Genomic DNA, 22,534 nt, shown 5'->3' on the forward strand with positions numbered 1-22,534 from the left:
ATATATATATATATATAGGTAGAAACCATACTTGAAAGTAAGTTTAACATCTAGCAGAAATTACTGGCTTGGAACTAGTAATTTTTATTATAGAAAGAGAAAAATTAAAATGCATTTTATTAATTGTTGTCTTATATATGACTAAATATTATGAATTTAAAATTGTTTGCTCGTTAAATTTTTATCTCTTTATTCTATTCAAAATCAAATAACACGAATTCAATGTATATTTTAGCTCGATAAAAAGAAAGAAAACGTTTCGATGAACTAAAGGTTGGTGCTTCTCTTGAATTGAATATAAATATTTTACAAAATTTACAATATATTTGCTACTGCAATTCTACAAAATAGCTTTTGAAAATATCCTGTAATCATTTGAATTATTATTATTTTTTCTCGACTTTTTTAAGAGTAATTTTTTCCCGTAAAAATTTATCGTGGTTATAAAAAAATTACATTTTCTGTCTTGGGTGTTTAAAACTCTGACGACTAACCCTTTAAATACATGTAACCTGATAAAAAATTGGGTCAGATAGATTTCAAGGCTTATTCATAACAAATAAATAAAGTAATTTTGATAAGCATATTTGTTTTTATTAGCGTATTTTATTAAATTCTTTGTATGATAAAATAATTATTTTATCCAAACTTTGAATATTGAAGCATATGAAAGAGCAATATTTTAAAAACTCCTCATCGAAAAATTTTGAAAATAAAGTCGTTGAGAAATGATTTTCGGAGAAATTTTCGTGGAGTACACCATCTTATTAAAATTTTACTTGAGAAGTTTTGCACTTTATTCTAGATAGAATTGACTAGATTATGAGCAAGAAATTTATAATATATTTAAATTTTCGACGAAGTTGCATGTAAAGAAAGTGAATAAATAATAAGTTAACCATGTTATTTTGTAAAGTACATCGAGAAAAAAATTATGGTTAATGAAACCAAAATATATGTTATTTTAAACCATTCATTTGGTAATTTTTCCATTTATATAGTAACGGTTTACCAGAAATTCTTGTTTTCAAAATTATAGTTTTAATTATAGTTTTTATTTGTTGTAAAAAAAATTTAAAAATAAATGTGACCAAATAAATGGTTTTTATGCCATACTCTTATGGCAGTGTTTCCCAAAGTGTGGTACGTGCACCCCCAGGGGTACGGGAACAGTTACGAAAAATTTAGAAGGGGTACACAAAAGTCGTAAGTTTGGGAAACACTGCTCTAAGGTATCATGATAAAATTTCAAAATTTTACCATATTTGCTCAATTTTATCACATATACTTTATTGTCTATTTAAAAAAAAAACTTTACTAAAGTGCTTCGGTAAAATATAATGAGCTATTTGGCGTTCCCATACATTCAGAAACACTGTGAATTTTACAATATTCTGGTAGTTTTAACCATACTATTTTCTAGTTGTAATTTGGAATTTAAAAAGAGACCTATAAAAAGAATTCGGCAAATATATATAGAAATATTGAGTAGAATGTCAATAAAATCAGAGCATTTGTTTTTACGAAATCAGAACCACTGTTATTATTTTAAATTTAGAGTACTGAGAACTTCTATTTTTCGCTTCCTTTGATTCTGGCTGATGGATGAGTTTATAAAGTTTACTTTTAATACAGTCTACTCCGATTAACTTAAAGCTTTTGGGAGAAATATTCTTATGTTTTTAAGGGCTAAATTACCTTCAACGAATTTCAAAACTTTATATTTCAAAATGCAATGAACTTTAAAAAAGCAACAAAATATACTAGTTTCCCCGACATAATTTAAGAACGAGTTCGAATCTTATGAAACAATGATTGATGAAAATCTTTACAACTAAGTGACTTGACAGCACTCTATAAATTAATATGATAAAAGTAAGTATCACTCGTATTATCTCTGGGAAAATCTCTTTATCGCAGCTCTTGGGCATGTGTCTACTAGAAACTTTCTTTTCTGAATCTATGTCATTTAAACCTAGAAGGCATAATAAAATAAATAAAAGTAAAAACTTCATTTGAAAGAAATCAACTTCATGTGACTTGCTAAGTTCTGCCAGAAATTTGAGTGTGTGAGGCAACCAGTTATGAAAATTTCAAAAAATAGCCAGGTGTGACAAGATCTCATGTGAAAAAGAATATAAGATTGAAGAATAAAAGTCAAAAGATAGATTTTTGGCAAGGACACTAGAGTTTGTATCCGTTGGCAACTAAAAATGCTAATGACGTGTCTCGTAAAAAAAATTTCCTGATACGAATTGCAGATAAACTGAAAAATAATTTTTGTTTTTTTAGTTTATTAAATTCATTTAACAATTAAAAAAAAACCTTTTTGATATTCTGTGCGGCTTTCGTCCCTCAAAATCGTATCCGTATGAAATGAATGCTGCTGTCTTCTTATGTTAAAGTGTATAAATTTTCGAAAATTATAATTAATAAATGTGCTAAATAGGGTTAACAAATTTTGTACGTTTCTAATATATTGCTGAAAAATGATAGTTTACATAAAAGTAAATTTGGTGATTTTTTTTTCTTCTAAAATCACATTTTTAAAATTGATTGGGGACACAATTTTAAAAAAAATGAAATAAATAAAATAAAAAATTATTATTCAAACAATTGATTTTAATCGTTTTTTTTTTTAAACTTATTTTTCCGGCAGTCAAAATTATTGTTTATGAAATATTTGCATAAAGAGTACAAACTATGGGTTATAAATTTATCAACGGTAATAGATTCTAAGTCGTGTTGGAGTTATGAAGGGAGGGAGGGGAATGTAAGTGCTTTTATCTTTTAATTTTGAGAATTATAAAATATATGACTTTGAAAAAATTTAAAAACGACCATTTTATTCTCTAATATCTTAAAACATTCCGTTTACAACTCTTCTTATTAGTGAGATTTTTCAAAGCGTTACACTACTCCTCAATTTTAACTGAACGCTATTTGAGTTTTACAACGCAAGTGCGAAAATTTCCCTACGGATCACAATGTCAGTAAAGAGTAAAAAACAAAGTCAGCGTTACGATTAAAGCAAGAGGAGTGCATTATCTGTTCCCTTGGAAAAACGTTGAAAATTTTACAACTGGAAAACAAAGTACTGCTATTTTGATGCTTTTGTTCATAAGTGAATTAACATAGGCTGGGGTGCTATGTGAACCTTTTACAAATTATATTCTCTAAAATAAAGAGTTTTTCAAAATACAGAAAAAATGTGTCAAAATACAAGTAATAGTAGAAGCATGTAATACTCGAAATTGAAAACCCCATGTATTAAAAATTGAAACAGCATATGCTCAATTTTAAGCCAAGTACAGTTTCAAGGGTGACGGGAAGGCAGAAATGTGTTAGAGAAATGTTTGTTGACTGCTATCCCACGTAATTAACTTTTTTATGAGAAAATAATTAAAAAATATATATTTCACAGCTGTTTAATTTGATTTGGTTCTTTTTATTTGTCGATTTATTTTTAAAAATTTCTACTGTAGTTTTCTGTTTTCCACTTATTGCTTAACTTATCACCGTCAAAAATGTGTTGGCGTGTTAAATGTTAACACGCTGACAGTTCATTTAGCGGAAGCTATCGCTAGATAATTCAGCATTAGATAAGATAATTGTGATAGCACGAACATGAAATTCCTTAAATATTTCTGTTGGTTTTATCCTTCAAAAATTCATTGAAGAATGTACTTTAATCAGAAACTTGGTTATCGTTTTATAGTGGAAATATTGTTTTCTGTTTAGCACGCTTTGCTTCTTTACTTTTTATTCTTCCAAATCTATAGATTAAGATAAATTTGGTATTTTAACTCATGTTTCATGATTGAACAAAAAAAAAAAATTTTTTTTTCTTTTTTTACTTCTTAAATAAAAACAAATCATATCAATGTATTCGCAATTTAGGCAAATATATATGGCAATGTAGCGTTGAAGTAACTTTTCAAATATTAAAAAATTAAATCACAAGTTTTTTCATACTAACAAAAATTTGGCTTTTCTCAATATTGATTTTAAATAATTTAATTATCATAGGAGGTGCTTATTAAAGTTGGAGAAAATTTGTCCTGAATAACTGTAATAAACTCACTGCAATTTTATGTTTCTAAATGTAGTTCATATGACGCAGAGTATTCGAAGAACAAGACTTAAAACGTAAAAAAGACTCTTCTCAGTTTTTTATAAAAACAAAATATGCATTTAGACAATGGATTTAGAACTGTATAAATTGTTAAGGTCTTTTCAATCTCCCTTATTAAGCTGCAGGAGATATCGAAAATTCCTTTTGTCTCTACCTTGGTATTTTATTTAAATTTCTATATACGTTCTTTTATATGTATTACAGTGTATCAACTATACAACTACATTTTTCTTCGTCTGGCGATATAAAAAATCAAAGAATCATATTTTTCAATATGATGCTCCGTTAAAATTTATCCCTAATTACGTATTTTTTGTAAATTAAATTTTCTGAAAAAACTATTCTCTATAGATAAAATTTTTTTGTCTAGTATTAGGAATATTACTAAAAGTAGTTTTTATTTTTCTTATTTTTTGTTCCGTTTCTAAAGCTCAATCTTAGTAACTAGAGGTTTGGAAAAAGCAAGGTCTTTTTTGGCAGATTTATTTTAAATTTGATGTAAAGCATTTCTCGTACTATTAACTGTATGAAATATTTAAAATATTATTGTCAGAAACTTATTTATCCTACTTTTTCCGAAAAATGAATTTTTCAAAACAAAAAAAAAAAAAAAAAAGGAAGAGACACTTTTCCTTAGAAAACAATTTGTATTCGAAAAAATTATAGTACTGTATTAATTGTATATAATTAATAGTATGTAATATTAATAGTATATAATATTAATAGTATAGCGTATTAATAGTATATTTTATTTTTTGTATAATTTTTTTCTATTCCACTAAGGGTGCATCATCCGCAAAGTCTAGTTTAACGTAAAATCCCTTCTTACCGTAAAATAATATACCATAATTTTCACAGTAATATTTATTTAATTAGAGTGATTCAGTGATTTTACGGGCATTATTATAGTAAAAATTACGGCATGTAAGACTTTTTGTTCCATGGCATATTCGAAGGAAGAAGGGTTTTACGATAAAAAGTACCGGTACCTTGAGTGCTGGTACTTTTTACAGTAATTCGATCTGGACTTTTTTACAGTGTAATCTTTATAACTGGATATTGAAAGAAGTGGTGTTATGAATTCGTGTATGTTAAATACTTCAAAAACACTTGCTTTTGCACTTTACTGCATAAATATTAATAATTGTAGAATCCGGATTTGCGTTATTTTTAAGACTTGATGTATCGATATTGAAATTTTGACAAAATAAAAATATAATGCTTTATTAATGTTTTTTTTAATCTTATATATTAACTTAATAACTAGAAGTTAGTAGTCAGCATATCACAATGTATTGAGTATTGAGTTTAATACATGAGCATACATATAAACTCACTCATTTTCTGTGCTAAGAAAAATATAAATTCACAATTCTCTTTTTATGTATAAAATCGAACTATTTTAAACGTTACATAAATGTACTTTTAATATTTAGAAATGCTGTTACCAAAGATCGTATGCCTTTAATTTGTAGATAACTATTGTTTACGAATTGACTTTCGCTCAACGACGATGTGCTTGTTGCAATTCACAAGAAACTGTTAAAAACAACTATTCAAAAGCTTAAAAACTACTGCATATAAACTATCGAGCAATTCTCTTCGTTCCATAACTTAAATGACTTGTAAGTAAGTAATATCAGATAGAGAAAAAAAAAACTTAGGAGGGGAAAAAATAGTTGCACGTATCTTAAATTGGTACCTAGTAGTTGTACTGTCTTTTGTAATAACAGTAATTTGTTCTTCCACCGTTAATTTTTAATGTTATTATATTTTCTATTATGTTTTTCTCTTTTCTGTTATTTTTTTTCCTTCTCCTTCCTATTTTTTCTTTTTATCAATAAACGGCAGTATATTTGCCTTTAAGCGATTAGAAACAATCACTGGTGCTGATGTCTTAGAGAAGATAAGTTCTTCCTTTTTTTTTACTACATAATGAGAAAATTATTATTTTTTTTAATGTAATGATTAAAATCTTAATATTATCTTTAAATCGTTAAGTCTGTTCATGTTTTAAATATAATGAAGGGTACTTTTCAGTTAGTCAACTTATTATCCCCCTATGAAATATCAAAAGTTAACATTTATTTCCTTTAGTAAGAATTGTATAATGAGAGCTGTCATGAAAAAAATAATAATTTTGATTTGTTTTTGGCCTACCGAATGCTGAATCACTTTTTCCGTTTCAAACTATCTGAAAAACATATTATTCGTTAAACTTGAAAACTTATTTTATTTTATTATTTTTAGTTATCTGCCGGTCAGTTCGTTTAAGTATAAGAGTGATCGAAATTCTAATCGGTGATAAGATGGCAAAAAGTTTGCTTGCACCATTTAGAAATTGGATGAAACTTAAATTGTCATTAGAGACAGAACTTCTTTAAAGATTTGATTACTTTCTCTAGTCCAAATGTAGTCAAAAATTTAGTTGGCGATTGTTTCCATTCCTGTTATGACGGTGCATTTTGCTTGTAGTCACCAAGAAATGATAGCAAATATTGTAGATCGTAAGGAAAGCTGCAACTTTGAGAATATGAAAAATGTTTGTGATCTAATTTTTTAACAATTGAAAAAAGTTCTTAAACATGCATTATCTCGGCTCATATTAATTTGCAAACACAGAAAAATGTTCATTAATTTTAATTATTACCATCTAGGTGTTAAAATTTTGCAATATTGGCTGTTTTTAAATAATAAATATTTTTTTAAAAAAAATGACTCAAGTTATCTGTCAATTCAAAGGCTTTTGTAAAACTTCACGCAATTTTGTGTTTGTAGAATAAAATTATAGTTTTGCTTCGAGTTAAAGATGCATGAAAAAAACTATCGTTCTGAAATGTTCGTATCTATCCTTAAAATATATTAATCATTGTTTCGATCTTTCTTAGTTAATAATAAAAAAATTCCTTAATTTTAACATAACTACATTATATTAAACAGCACATTTAATCTTGACTAGAATTATTAAATTTCAATAGTAACGAAGGCTGAATTTAAATAGTTGAATCTAATAATTTTTATGCTTTGATCATCGTCACTGTTTAGCTGTAGAAAAATCTTAATGAAAATTTACAATTTAAAAAAATTAATAAAACAAATTTAACCTTTATAAGGATCGCTTGAAACTAACAGACATGATGATATTCTTTACATAATTAAATATATCTTAATATTTATGCTATAATTAGTGGCACTGGTTAACAGTAGAAAAATCGGTACTTTTCTGTTAGCCGGGCGCAAGCGAAATGTCGCCGAAAGACGATGACATCCTCCAACTTTTTTTAATATTTTTTTAACTTTATTTATTTCTTAAACGCATACAAATTAAATTAAATAAAAATAAAAAATTGTTGAAATTCCTAGCTCCCGGCTAAACGAAAAGTACCGAAAACTCTTTAAATCGAATCGCAATATGTAATCAGTGTATAATAATAAAAAAAAAAGTTATTAAAATTGACAGTAATGATGACATTCTTAACATAATTAAATCTATCATAGCATTTATGTTATGATTAATTACACTTATTAACAGTGGAAAAGTCTTTTTATAAAAACCACAATTTATAATATATAAAAACAGAAAATTTAGCCTTTATAAGAATTGCTTAGCAGTAACGATGGCGTTCTTTACATAATTCAATCTTTCATGACAATTATTCTATGATAAGTGGACCTGGTTAAGCGTAAATTTTTTCTTTCTAAACGCTTAATTTACCGTCGTTAGGAATTACTGAAAATTTAAAGTAATGATATGCCCCTCATAATTAAATCTATCATACTATAATCATATGCTAATATATACACAGAAAATTAATAGTAACGGTAACAAATTTTATTTTATTAAGACTAACATAACTTTGGTGCATTGTGATTAAATATTCTCAAACATTTCAATTCACGAAACACTACATACAAGCTTATAATACTAAATAACAATATCGTAATAAATTTGAATTTTTTTTCCTTCTTTTCAGTTTAGTGAAACTTCTTTAAAATTGCATATTTATGTCAAAATAATCAAGCAGGCAGAAGACAAATCACAAGGAAGAAAAAAAAAACTTACGTTATAAAGCTTTGTCGAATTTCGTTCAATAAAAATGTATTAATTTTATACTAACAATTCTTTACATTAAAACCAATATTGTTGGTATTTTATAAAACCTATATTCCAATATAGTTGATATTTTCAAATCTCTTCTTTTCTAAAAATTTGTTAAATGACATATTACAAAAGAAATGTTCTATACCTGTTTTAAGCTGATGCCATATAACTAACTTAATTATTTATCTAAATCTTTTATCTTCTGGAGTGAAAGGTGAAAGTGGTCAAAATGAGGCTAAGAATAGTGGAACTTTTCACGCCTAATGACATGTTTTAAAAATCTAATTAATGCAATAAAATTAATTATAAATATAAAATAAAAATAAACGCTGCTTACATGCAAACGATAAAAATATATATCGATAGTCTCCTGCATTAAAATAAGTTTAAAACGATACAATTATTGAAAACGATCTTCCAAACTGAGGGATAAATATGATTCAATAAATTGTCGTAGTATTCTGATTGCTAATGGCAACCAGTTGCTTGCAATATTTTACTTGTAAATGAAACGTATTCTAATTTGTTGCTACTAGCAATAGATTGATGATTTTTAAATTTTCAGTAATTTCAGTAATCATTAATACTTTTTCTGTTGTATTATAAATGAAGTGACGTCATCATAGACTTCTCTATAATTTGAATTCTTGGATAAGATATTTGTTTGTAGTTTCTCTCTTGGTTTATTTAATTCGGGGTATGTGAACTGGTATTTTCGCGCCTTTTATATCAATTAAAATTAAATTTGGGATAGATTTTACAGAAAATCGTTTAGGCTGTATGTATAGTTTTTTATTTATTTATTTTAATATTTTAAGTGAATGAACACGCACCCACAAAGATTTATTATGCAGAACGAAGATATTTCTGTTTATTATAAAAAAAAAATAGCATAAAAATATGTTTTGATCTAAAGTCAAAGCGCAATGCTTTTTTATAGTAAAAGTAGTAGGTTATAAAAATAAATATCCACTTCCGTAGAAAGAGATATATATTATCTCTTTTTTCACATAAGAACCCGTTTTCGATACCGAGCATTGCTGGGTAAAAATGAAATTTTAATGGCATTTAAGTAGTACTTTTGTGCAAATTCAAATAATTCTATTGCTCTACAATTTGTTTGGGGGAAGAACAAAAAAAAGAAAGTCAGTAATCTAAAGAAATTCCAATGATATCACGTTCTAGTTCTTCAATTCTAAATGAAGGTTGATTTTTTTTTTTAAGTGTCTTGAAAGATATTATCAATAAAAATGATATTTTTTAGAAATCTTATGATCTTTGATGTTGCAATACAACTCTGTATATTGTTTAATATCACCATTGCCACTATATTGTTATTTCGTTCATAAAATATAGTTAAGAAAGGATCTCTTCATTTGAAAAGTAGGAAAATTAAATTTTATACATTATGGATAGTTACCAGATGTGTTTTTTTTTATATATATATATATTTTATATAGATGCGGATACCCGTTAATAGGGTGGGTCATATACATACATCACACAACAGAGGACAGCACACAAAGATAAATATCCATGACTTGAAGCGGGAATCGAACCCGCAGTCACAGGCTTCACAGTCAGTCACACTGACCGCTCGGCCACCCAGCCGGCTCAGACATTTCTGGTTGTTGTAGTTGTAGTTAATTTACGTTGAACTAGAGCTGCACAATGGGCTATTGGCGACTGTCTGGGAAACATCCCTGAGGATGACCCGAAGACATGCCATTACAATTTTGATCCTCTGCAGAAGGGATGGCACCACCGCTTCGGTAGCCCAACGACCTGCACGCGAAGTCGAGCACTTTATGGTAGAACAGTTTAACGAGGACAAATACCGCACACCCTCGGTCCCCACTCAGACTAATCCATGTGGTCACTCACAACAGCAGCCAGTGATGCTTGACTTCGGTGATCTGCTGGGAACCGTGTCTTAACGTTCAGTCCATTGCGGGACCAGACATTTCTGGATACGTGTTCATTGAAAAACGGATTTAAAATAGTACTTGATGCCAGTAAAAGAATTGAAATATGGTTTACCTCATTTTTGCATGTGTTTTTATGGATACAAAAAGATTTGAAACTATCTGATTCCTGTAAAAAAAATTGAAATATGATTCTAGGCATTTTTTGCCTGGTTTTTAGTGCAGTCAATGGATTAAAATACAACATTATATATATGCTTTGTGCTATTCAAAATCGATGCAATAACTTCGGTTAGTTAGCTTTTGCAAATACCACAATACATCTATGTATAATCTATCAATGAAGTGTCAAGATTTATGACGGCAGTCTAATCTCTATCGATTGACAATTAGCAGCAATGGAGGACAATTGAAATCTGCAGCAGTATTATTTCCGACACTCAATTTATGCATGAATACTTTTTGAAACAGGAGTCTTATAGAGGGCACTCATAATATCTGTTTTTGAAATAACGGGCACACACTTGACAGTTTACAGCAATGGAAGACAATCTAAATACATGGTGGCTGTATTATTCCCTACACATAATTTACGCACGAATACTTTTTTTAAAACAAGGGTTTAATAAGGTGCGCTCAAGATCTCTATATTTGTGATAATGGGCACACACTTGACAAAGTTTTGGTATTTTTAAAATAAAAAAAAATCATGGCGCAAAACGTATCAGTGTCTTAAACTCTTCGCGACTTTATGTTTGTGCGAAATTTAGAATGGAGAGCTGTTAGAAATTATAATATTCTTATGGTACTATAAAATATATGGGAACGAATATGGGAATTGAATATGGAAAAGTATGGGAACCCTCGCTATAAAACATGCATGCATACACCAAACGTTTATAAATCGCTTTTTATTTATAGTTGCTAATTAAATGTTAAACATCAAATTTTTATATGTATAAAAACATACTGTTCTCACATATATCGACTTGACATATGGTAATTAGTTTCATATTTCCAATTAAATTTAATGGTAACGTCTTCTCATTACACGTTTGTTGACAGGTAAGCTTGTATGCTCTCCTCTGGCAATTGCAATGCCAATATTTACTGCCTCAATAACTTATCTTCGATTTTCAATTTACTGTTGTTCCAGCATCAATTGACACGATAATTATAAGGTGGAAGCGTGATTGTAACTCTGATATCGGTAAATCAATAATGTCTTCGAAGAATCAATTACACCTTTCAGCAGCAACAAGATTTATGAGGTTAACCTGATCGGGTATAAGTAACTTTTTCCTTGGCAAAATATAAGTTTTCTTAAACTGAAACGAAACTTTTTCGTTACCACTCAGATTTGACGTGTATGTGATGGCACATACCTGCCATCTTTTATTTTGCAAGACTAATTGATTTAGATTTTAGCTATTTTTCTTGTTCAACAAATTTCTATGAAGAATTAATAATTAGATTAGTTTAATTTATTCCAATTATTATGTTTAATTGTTCTTTTAAGTACAGTATGCCCATGAAAGAATGTCCAATCATGCCATGGAATATTCTTCAGTACTTTATTAAAGGTCTTTACTATGTTCAGCCACTTAGGATTTGCCTTAGTTAAGAAATAAAGAGGAGTCCAAACTTATTCTGAGAAGAGGAAGACTAAACTCTATTACTTAATTTTTACAAATAATCTGATGCTGGATCTTGCAGTATCTTTCGATACGTGTAAAACACAACGCGGAAGGCCATCACCATATCAGAATTTTTTCCTACAAAATTATACCGATACAGTTCTGCAATCAGTGGTTTTTAAAAGGTTGTTCAATAGAATATATTTATCTGTTTTTAGATGTAATTTGCGTTATGCTAATTTTTTTAGCATCATCCAAATCTGTTTTCATTAATTTAAACTGTAATAAAATTAAATTTAAAAAAAAATCTGAAAAACTGACATCAAGTATGTAATTTTAAATTACTCACTCCAAAATACAGATCAGATATTTTTAAGCTTTGAGAAAAAAAATTCCTTAGAAGTTCTAAAAATTTTCAAGTGTTAATTATCCTAATCTAATAAAGCTATTTCGTTATTTTCCATCTTTTTTTAAAGATATTGTGCTGTCAAATGATACCATGAAATAAACAGTTTGTTAAGTACAAATGTATATAATATCTATATCAGGAAAGCGAAAATCAAAAGTTTTACCATAAAATCCAAGATTTTTTAAATTCCAAGCAAAAGTCGAGGCCTCTTAAGGCTCAATGTGTGTCGTATAGTTTAATGATGCATGTATTTAGCACTTGTAAGAAGAACGAGATTAGCTTACTTTCAATTTAATGTTATGAACAGTCTAAATTAAACTGTTATGATATGCGGTTGTAACTTGGATATATTGGATTTCATAAAGGTCACGTCACCCTGTGGTATATATTTTCATGGAAATGAACTACTTTTATTAATTAATAACATCTCATGTAGTTTAATAAAATAATAATAAATAATCATGAATGAAAAGCATTAACGACAAAACTATACACTGAAACAATTTGTCTGAATGAGATTCTGTTCCGACACCCGGTGGCTGAGTGATAGCGCTTCCCGCTCCCGTGCCCCAGGTCCTGTGTTCGATCCTCGGGCCGGGCAAGGTTGACTCAGCCTTTCATTGCTTCAGTTGGGTCGATAAATGAGTACCAAGCATGCTTGGGAACTAAACAATGGGGATTTCGTGTTCGGTTGACCACCTAACGGGAACATCTGCTCATGCACCCCAGAGCCCAAGGTCAAGAAAACTGAGATGGGCACAGTAGGCCTTGGCCCTCTATGGGCTGTGACACCACTGAGTTTAGTTTTTTTTTTTTTTTTTTAGAGATTCTGTTGCTTCATCTCTTTTCCACGGGGGACCCTGCCCAAATCACTTTTGACTGTGCGAAGATCCTCACGAGAGTGCTAAGTTAAAAAAATATAGTTTTCTACTTTATTTTTTCTTGGTGATAGATGCTGTGTTTATGCATCCCACTGTCCCAAAGTTTTTTTGACGGGACATCCCACTCTCTTAAAAGTTTTGAACTAGACATGTGTCAAATTTTATTTCTCCCTCTTTTTTCCCTTTTGCTTAAAAATGTTTATTGTAAATAAATAAGAGGCATTTTACCAGGATAAAATAGTATACGGTGAAATTTTCTGAGAAATACATATCTGTAAAAGTTGTGCCATCCGATTCCGTGGATAATTGCAAGTTTACTGTAAGTTTATTTATGTGAGTAATCTTAAACATAGCAAACTATTTCTTCTCAAATCATAATTTTTAAAGGAAATTATACCGTAAAAGATGATGTCCTTGGACCATCCTCTATGCCCTTTGTAGAACGTTTTATATTTTACTCACATCTCGTTTAAATTCTACGGAGCATGTTTTATGAGACTGATGAAAATTTGTTTTACCCCCCCCCCTTCTAAACTCAGAAGAGATAGCTTGTCATAACTGAGCTAATTCCCTAAAACATAAAGCAATCTTTATTTTCTTTAAGAATGAATCAAATTAGATTGAGATTTATTCTCGTTGTCTATCACAAAATCGCCCTAAAGTAGGTTTATTGCTGATTAAAAGGAAAAATTAACAAAAAATGAAGCTGATTCTCTGAACTGAGTCTGAAATCTTGAGCATGAAGATATATTTGAGATATCACCATACATAATTAATCTATAATTTTATTTGGAAACTTCATATTTTTTACTATCTAAGCGAACTTTACTTTAAAATTAAAATCAATCCATCGTTGAGAATTGTAGTGAATAAAATTGCAGATACATTCATTTAGGCTTATCATTTGTATTCTTTTTGTTTTTAATGGTGAACATTTACTTTTGCCAAGAAAATTAAGAACGAAGACAGGACTTAAATATGAAATAAAAGGATATCATTCAATTACGTGAGTTTGAGCCATGGTGGCTTAGGGGTTATAGTGTTCGCCTCCCAATGAGGTTACCCGGATTCGAGTCCCTGACGGTGGCTTGTCAATACGAATTCTGCACCCGACTCGCGTTGGCCACAATGCTGACCTAAAATATCCTTCGTGGTAGGCGGGTCCTGGGATAAGAGTCCCTTGCCGTCAAGCTAACCGTGGGAGATTTCCATGTTTTTTTTTTCTAAATTAAGCGCAAATACGTTTTAGCTCCGTCAAAAAGTTCTTCACAAAGGCAAATTTCTCTCAATACTTGATCCAGGAGTTCCCTTGTCTTCTGGATTGGGTTAAAAATTACATTACTAGGCTACGAGTTGAACATTCATAGTCGTAAACTCAAAATTAGATCGGCTGTTCAGAGACGATTATAAGACAAAATAAAAAATTACAAAGGTTTTATCTTTGCAACAATATTTACCCTAGTAAAATTTAAATGCAACAATTTATCTCAATGTCATTTGCATTTAAATGGAAAGTGTACTGTTACACTGAATGACAATTTAAGTAGTCATATAAATTGTAGGTAGGACAAATTCAAATGAAGCATCTTTCCCATTAATTAAGTTTAGTTTGCTACTGCAAGAAGAATTCAGGTAGCAAACGCATTTCCTTAATCAATTAAAGAATTATAAAAAGATTGATTTATAACAGCAAAAAAAGCCTTAAGCGATTTCTAAATGTTGTAATCATTAAAAAAAATTTTTTCTTGATTTCTGAATTTTATTTGATTAATTAAGACCAGAATCGTAATCATCAAATAAAACGCTGGTAAATGTCGCACCATAAAAAAAGTTTCACTTTCAAATAGGATTTCTATGTGTGAATAAACGTAGTGTTGGTAGCTAAAAGTAATTTTTGTTTTAAATTCTCAATTTTATACATATATGTATGTATTACATTTATTTTTAAATTGTTATAGCTATTTATTGGTAAATAATAAAAATAAATCCTGTGCATTGCTTCGAACTGATTTTTTCTCTCTTTATTTTCAGAAGTGACTTCAAAGAACCTCTGTGATCCTTTCAATGTTCTTTACAGTTTCGACCTAAGCAGCATTCCTAGGCACGAACAAGTGTCGGCCGCTGAACTAGTCTTGTACCGAGAACAATCTTCTCAAGATCGGAAACCAATTCACAGGGTGCAGGTGTTTGATCTCCTACGACCCAGAACCCCCAACACAAACTCTATCCAAAGACTACTCGACACCAAGGTGTTTCGAAGTTCATCATTGGGTGAATGGGAACATTTTGATGTGCTTCCAGCTGTTCATAGATGGCGGCACAATCCGCATGAGAATTATGGACTGCAAATAGAACTAGTGAGCACAGCAAATACCACTGAGTCACAGACAGTCAGATTAAAAAGATCAGTGGGTGAAGATCCTCATAGGTGGAATCAAGTCGAACCATTATTGGTTACTTACTCGTTTAATCCAACGAACTCAAAAGTTGATTCATTATCTAGGACTAAACGTAATGTTCGAAAGCATCGGCGAAAAGGCCGAAAAGACAATTGCCGGCGTCACGCATTGTACGTTGACTTTAGTGATGTTGGTTGGAATGATTGGATTATAGCTCCTCCTGGTTACAATGCTTATTTTTGCCATGGTGATTGCCCTTTCCCATTACCAGATCACCTAAATACAACTAATCATGCAATTGTACAGACATTAGTAAATTCTGCCAATCCTGCGGCAGTACCCAGAGCTTGTTGTGTACCTACTGAACTATCGCCTATTTCTATGCTATACAAAGACAAATTTGATAATGTTGTACTAAAGAACTACCAGGACATGGTTGTTGAAGGATGTGGTTGCCGTTAAGATTCTTTGTCTCTTTCTTACATCCAATTTTAACAATTAGTCGCCAATCGGACGTGGCGTATTTTTTATTGTGTTGGTTTGCCGTTCTTGCCTTTAGATCCCTTGAATGTTAACAAAAAAAATGACAAGAGCTTCTTGTAACTGTTTACAGCATAATCAAAATCCATATTGCGTCATACTCTTGATTAATAAATGAAAGCCTGTGGCATACGAGTGAAAATAAGAATGCTATTACTTAAAAAGAGCAAGTATATTGAGAAGAAAAAAAACGAGAGAGTTGCATAAACTGTTTTTTTTTTTTTTTTTTAATCACTCAGCAAACGTTTCAATAGGTACTTCATATTTTAAAAAAGTGACATGTTGTTACATTTTTCAGCTTAAACTTTTGCTCAAAGTTATAAAAGGAACAATAAATCGCAATTTTCATACTATAGATCGTTTATTACATTAGAAACAGAGGGCATTTTTGGGGAATGTTCACTTTTACAGAAACTGGTCTCTTTTTCATCCTACAATCGTTTTATATTTTTTGTCAAGACATAGATTTTTTTTCTTATAGATTTCTTTTAAATTTGAGTTCGAAGTCGACTGAGTGGTAGCGCTTCGCGCTGTCTTGCCACAGGTCCTTGGTTCGATCCTCGAGCCGGGCAAGGTTGACTCAGCCCTTCATCCCTTCAGTGGGTCGATAAAATGAGTACCAAGCATGCTTGGGAACTAAACACTGGGGGTTCCGCGTTAGGCTGACCATTCAACCGCACTTGCACCCCATAGAGTTGAAATAGTAGGTAGAGGAACCAAGTTCGCTTTATTCCTTCCGAAAAGACACGCCACAGATAGCAAGCAAAGAGCAACAATCACGTGATGGAAAGAGTGCAATACTTGGCGCAGTATCACAAATGTTTGCGCACAAAATGTTTTAAACAGCTTTATTTCGATATTACCGATGCGCAAATAATCGCAGCATTTGAAAGAGAGCAAAAAAATATTTTCGTTAATCACATTTCTTTAATATTATTAAATGGGTTTTTAAAACATAAGGAGCTTTTTTTTCTTAACAAATAATTTTTAATTAAAGTACTGCCTTTATTAAAAAAAATTAAGTAGTTCTCGTCTTTACCCTTAACACTATTCCTTAAAAATTTATTCATTATATAAAAATAAAAAACGATATTTTGCACCACTTATATTTATTACTATATTCAGAAAAAAAAATTGTAAATGTTTTTATTGCAAAGACCTATTTAATAAAAAAATTTAACAACATATATTGTAATAACTATTATTACATTTAACTATTGTTATTTTTTTTAAAAAAAAATAATAACTTCGATACAAAAATCACGATTTTTTAACGCTTACCAGGGCTTAAAATGTGAATTTGAAAATGTTGCCTTTCTTTTTTAATCAAACATAAGTTCATTTAAAAAATAAATTTTATCTTTACGTTTTAAAAGTTTTATCACTGTTAGATAAAGCAAATTGTAAAATTAAACAGATTGTCTGAAAAAAGTTCGATGCTTAGAAATAACGTTAATGTTGCAACACTTTTATCATTTTTATTTATGCTCACCAAGAGACTGCTCGAGAGGTAATATTAAATTTCGGGAAAAATAGCTTCGAGGAAAATAAAACCCGTTTTTAGTAGAACAGATTAGTTAGAAAACATATTTTTGATTAAATTTAATAATGTTTAGAATTTTATTCATTTATTGAATACATTAAATTATTTACAATATTAATTATTGTAATAAAGATTATTTACATTATTAATTTAGAATTTTGACTTCTTTTTTTCCTGACACTTAAAACAGATATTTTCAAAAATTAACTACTGTTGCATTTTAACTTAATACTCAACAATTTGTCTAAATAGGAAATAAAATATTTATTCTAATATAAAAGTTTTCAGCGCCGAATAGAGAAAAATATAAGATTAAAAGTATTAAACTAATAAAAGAAAATAATAAAAGAGTTTAATTAGAAATTTTACTTTGTATTTCTTGTACAATCTAATTCCATAAGTTACAAGGAAAATTGAATTGTACACGCAAAGTGACTAGTAGAAAAGCTTTCGAAATTTAAACGAAAAATACTTAAATAAAAGAGAAAGCAATTAGAATTTTTACTTTGTACTAAATTGTAGATTGAAATAAAAAAACCATAATCATTTTATGGACATTAAGAAAATTACAATGCCCCTCCATAAAAAACGTAATTTTCTTAAAAATAGTAAGCGCATTTAAAACTACATCTTTCAGCCAGCTAGCAAATATATACAATCTATACAAAGGTAAAAACAGTTGAAAGTTTACAAGAAAGGTTCAGGATGTTAAATCTTTGCCCCACAGCCAGCTGTTAGCCTTGGCCGTCTGAACAATTTATTCCATACCAATCCATCACATGAGCTAATTTACTGCATTAATTTACTCCTATACAACTTAGCCACTTCTATGTTATGTTTTTTAAATTTGTTGCACTAAATCAAACTAATTCTACACTTTAATATACTAGTAAAATAAAGTATTTCCAATATAGCAACTATTTTTAAATAAAAAGAAGATAAACAAGTACTTAATGATTATTTTAAATGTACCTTAATTTATTTTCTAAATAGTACATAATTTGTATTCATTTTATGTATAGTAACAGAATTATACAATTTTATTAAAAATTAACACTGAGACTACTATACACTATTTTATATTTAAATACTAAAAATATTTCATAGAATTTAATTATTCATCAAACATATAAGAATATACAAATAATTGGTTTTTTAAGCATTCCTATATAATTTAAAAAACACAATTTCTTATGTACCACATTTTTTATTTAAATATATAAATTTAAAGGAAACATTTCAGAACAAGATAAATATTGGGTTTTAGTAATCAAGAGGTAAAGATATACAAAATCTTCGGAATATACAGAAATGATATCGACATTTAAAGAGAACAAAACAAAACCGAAAGTTAACTGTTCCTTGGCGCTAAAGTATCTCGCCAAGGAAGCCAACAAAGCTTTGCAGCTATTTCAGCTAAAAATAGAGTATATATTGAAATATACTTAAACATTATAAGTTTAAAGTTTAAGAAACAATAAAAACTTATGTTAAATGCAAAAAAAGTGAGCAAAAACGATCGTAATTGATTATTAAAGCAAATAAAACATGATTATCAGAGCATGACTGAGTATCGGAAAAATTTTAAAATCAATTTTAAAATAGAAAAAGTGAAAAAAAATGTCGCCCTTTCTTGTAAAAAGTTATCGGACAGTCCCTAGAAAGCTTCTCCGTGCAGTAAAATGCTCTGAACTTATGTACCATTCTTATTTCTGAATTAAAAAGACAGACAGTTAATTGCATCAGAGGATCGCAATGCTAAACGAATGGACGGGAATCGAAGCGGTCTCAGTGAACGGCGAGTTTGGGCTACAGTCACGTGACTTTATCTTGTCCACGGGTCGGGGGTTATTCTACTCTCTCTACCCAGTATATCAACTCTATGTTGCACCCCAGAGCCCAAGGCCAAGAAAACTGAAATGGGCACAGTAAGCTTTGGCCCTCTATAGGCTGTCGCGCCACTGAGTTTAGTTTACACACACACACACACACAGATATATATATATATATATATATATATATATATATATATATATATATATATATATATATATATATATATATATATATATATATATATATATATATATATACACAATTTAAGATACAAATGCAATAATAATGAAAATTGAAGAGAAAAAGTATGCAGTATGTAATTCCAAGTTGCGACAGCGCAAAACAAAATGAGTTATTACTTCATAAAAGAATTACCACAACAGGAGAAGCCGAAAAGTTTGTAACAGAAAATAACATCCTAAAAATCAAGAAGGAAAAAAACTAAAAAGAAAATAATGTGGAGGCACTGGCATGTATGGCAGCATCGTCGGGGGGGGGGGGTCATTATCATGTAGTCAGTGCGGGAGCAGTTTCTATGGTTGGCGTTAGGATAGATGATATTCCTGTTTATGTTATTTTTAGGATGTTATTTCCCTTTTAATATTTTGCGGTTTTCTCCTGTTATGGTAATTCTTTCAGTTCTCTTATATATTTATTCATATCAAAAAGGCAAAAGGGCTTAAGAGCATTCTCACACGCGTTGGACAGCTAATTGGGGGGTAGTAACTGATGCAATCTCAATTTCAGGAGAAAGCTGCACTCAAGGGGGCTAAAGGCAACGGCAAATTACTGTGTCGCAATAATCGTTTTAGGTGCTGTTTATGCAATTTACGGCTGTGATTTATCTATAAGAATGTATTTACATTAGTCTTTTCTATTTTTTTAACCATATCATTCATTATTATTGTCACAAATTTCAGTGCAATGCGCTGATTTATATAATAAACGAAAATTATTTCACTGACACCTAATACCTAATCAAATAATTTTTATATTTATTATTTAAGACATGATTTTGTACTATTAAATAATGTATTTTGATATTTCAATGCATTCCATACGTTAGAATTTTCATAATGCTTTTATTAATATAATAATGATCTGAATCTCATCAAAATCTATGTTTTAAAGATAATATCTACTAAAATTTTCAAATTATGTTGTACATAATATCTTAGAAAAGTGCTTGAAAAAGTTAAAGTCAATCATTCCTAAATTATGAAATTGTTATTTTTATTAACGTAAATTTTTTAAATTGCTCGAAGATAAAATGTTTTGAAGAATATTGTCTCGACCTCTGTTAGCTCAATTCCTTAGTAGAATTAATATTGTCTGAATCTTAAGCTACGCAATTAATGTTTTAGTTTTAAATTATTCAATGAGTTTTAAACTGAAAAATAAAAATATGATTTTTCAGAATCCACAGTTGGTTATGTCGGAATAATCTGTTTATATTTTTTTCTCAGCAGGTACGAGAAATATTTTCAAGATAATTAATTAAACTTTAAAGTAAATTCTTTTATATCCTATAATACCCTAAATAGCCCTTTTTTAAATCTTGTCTCAACTGATTTTTGATAAACAACTAAAAGTTATCAATTAGTTTAAAAATTAGAATGTTGTAATTTCATCTATAAAATATAGTATACTGAAAACTTGAAAATTCAAAAGCTAATATCTTATTATTGAAATTAATTATTTATTATCTTCTCATGTCACGAAATAAATGCAATTTTTTCATCTGAATAAGATTGTGTTTAACAGTGAAAGCCCCTTTTCCACAGATTCTTACACGAACTTTGTTTAGTCGTAGAATACATTGACAAACAAATTTCTAAACACTAAATTTTTTTAATAAAATACGTAAATACATCGAAATTCCGACCAAGTCTATAAATTTTAATATTTTGATATTGTTTCATAAACAAACCTGAGTGGTTTTTATACATTCCTCTCTTGCTCTTTTCAAATTCATCAAAGATACCATTTAAATAGTATTTTCTTTGATCTTGATCTTTCTCATATTCACTAAAATAACATTTATAATATAAACTTATGATAATTCACAAAATTCTTCAACATTGATTGTTCTTGTATTCACTATAATAGCACTTGTATAATATGTTCTTCTTTCTTTGATTTTGATCTTTCGCATATTCACTAAAATAACATTTATAATATAAACTTATGATAATTCTCGAAATTCTTCAACATTGATTGTTTTTGTATTTACTGTAATAGCACTTGTATAACATGTTCTTCTTCCTTTGATTTTGATCTTTCTCATATTCACTAAAATAACATTTATAATATAAACTTATGATAATTCTCGAAATTCTTCAACATTGATTGTTCTTGTATTCACTATAATAGCACTTGTTTAATATGTTCTTCTTCTCAGCTCCTTATTTTGATATTTTCAATTTACTAAAGTACTGCTTACATATATTCTTCCCCTAAGTTCTTTAAATCTTGATTTTTCTTATATTCACCAAAATACCACTTACAGGATATGTTCTTTAATCTTGATTTTTTATTTATTTATTATTATTCACCAAAATTCCGCTTATATAATATGTTTTTCCACTACGTGCTTGAATCTTTATTTTTCTCATATTTAATAAAATACCTTTTATATAATATGTTATTCCACTAAGTTCTTTAATATTGGTTGATCTTATATTCACTAGAATACCGCTTATATATATTCTTCCTCTAAGCTTTTTGATATTGATTGTTTTATATTCTCACTAATATATCAAACACAATATGCTCCGCCACTTAACTCTTTATTTATTATTCTCGAATTCACTAGAATGCAATTTATGTAGTATGTTCTTCCATTAAGCTCCAATGTTCATATTTTCAAATTAACTAAAATGCCTATTATATGATACGTTCTTCTAAGTTAAGCAATCTTGATTTTTTTTCTTCTAAAATTCCACATATAGAAAGTGTTCTTCCACTAAGCTCTTGTTATTTACAGAGGAGGGGGAAGTAAGGCACAATACCATTTTTTTTTAAAATCTCTTACAACTAGTACATATATATCTAATTTTATCTTTCTCATTGTTTTTAATGAAGAGAAAAATGTCACTAAATTATTTTTTTAGTGGAAATTGATTTT

The 22,534-nt window shown here is 29.1% G+C and overlaps 1 protein-coding gene across 4 annotated transcripts in view; it reads left to right on the forward strand.

The window, feature by feature from the left end:
• Positions 1 to 19,860, forward strand: part of LOC107442925 (bone morphogenetic protein 4-like) — a 73,412-nt gene extending 53,552 nt beyond the window's left edge. For 2 of the 4 annotated variants that reach the window (XM_087152430.1, XM_087155168.1), the window contains exons 3-4: positions 15,121 to 16,312; positions 19,760 to 19,860. In XM_087152430.1, coding sequence (XP_087008556.1) covers positions 15,121 to 15,950 — 830 coding nt within the window. In that variant the 3' untranslated portion in view covers positions 15,951 to 16,312; positions 19,760 to 19,860. 4 annotated transcript variants of the gene reach the window in all.
• Positions 19,861 to 22,534: the final 2,674 nt, after the last annotated feature.

The sequence above is a fragment of the Parasteatoda tepidariorum genome, chromosome 1 (assembly GCF_982258835.1).
Source record: "Parasteatoda tepidariorum strain Cologne lab strain chromosome 1, Ptep-v5.0, whole genome shotgun sequence".
Classification (NCBI taxonomy): Eukaryota; Metazoa; Arthropoda; class Arachnida; order Araneae; family Theridiidae; genus Parasteatoda; species Parasteatoda tepidariorum.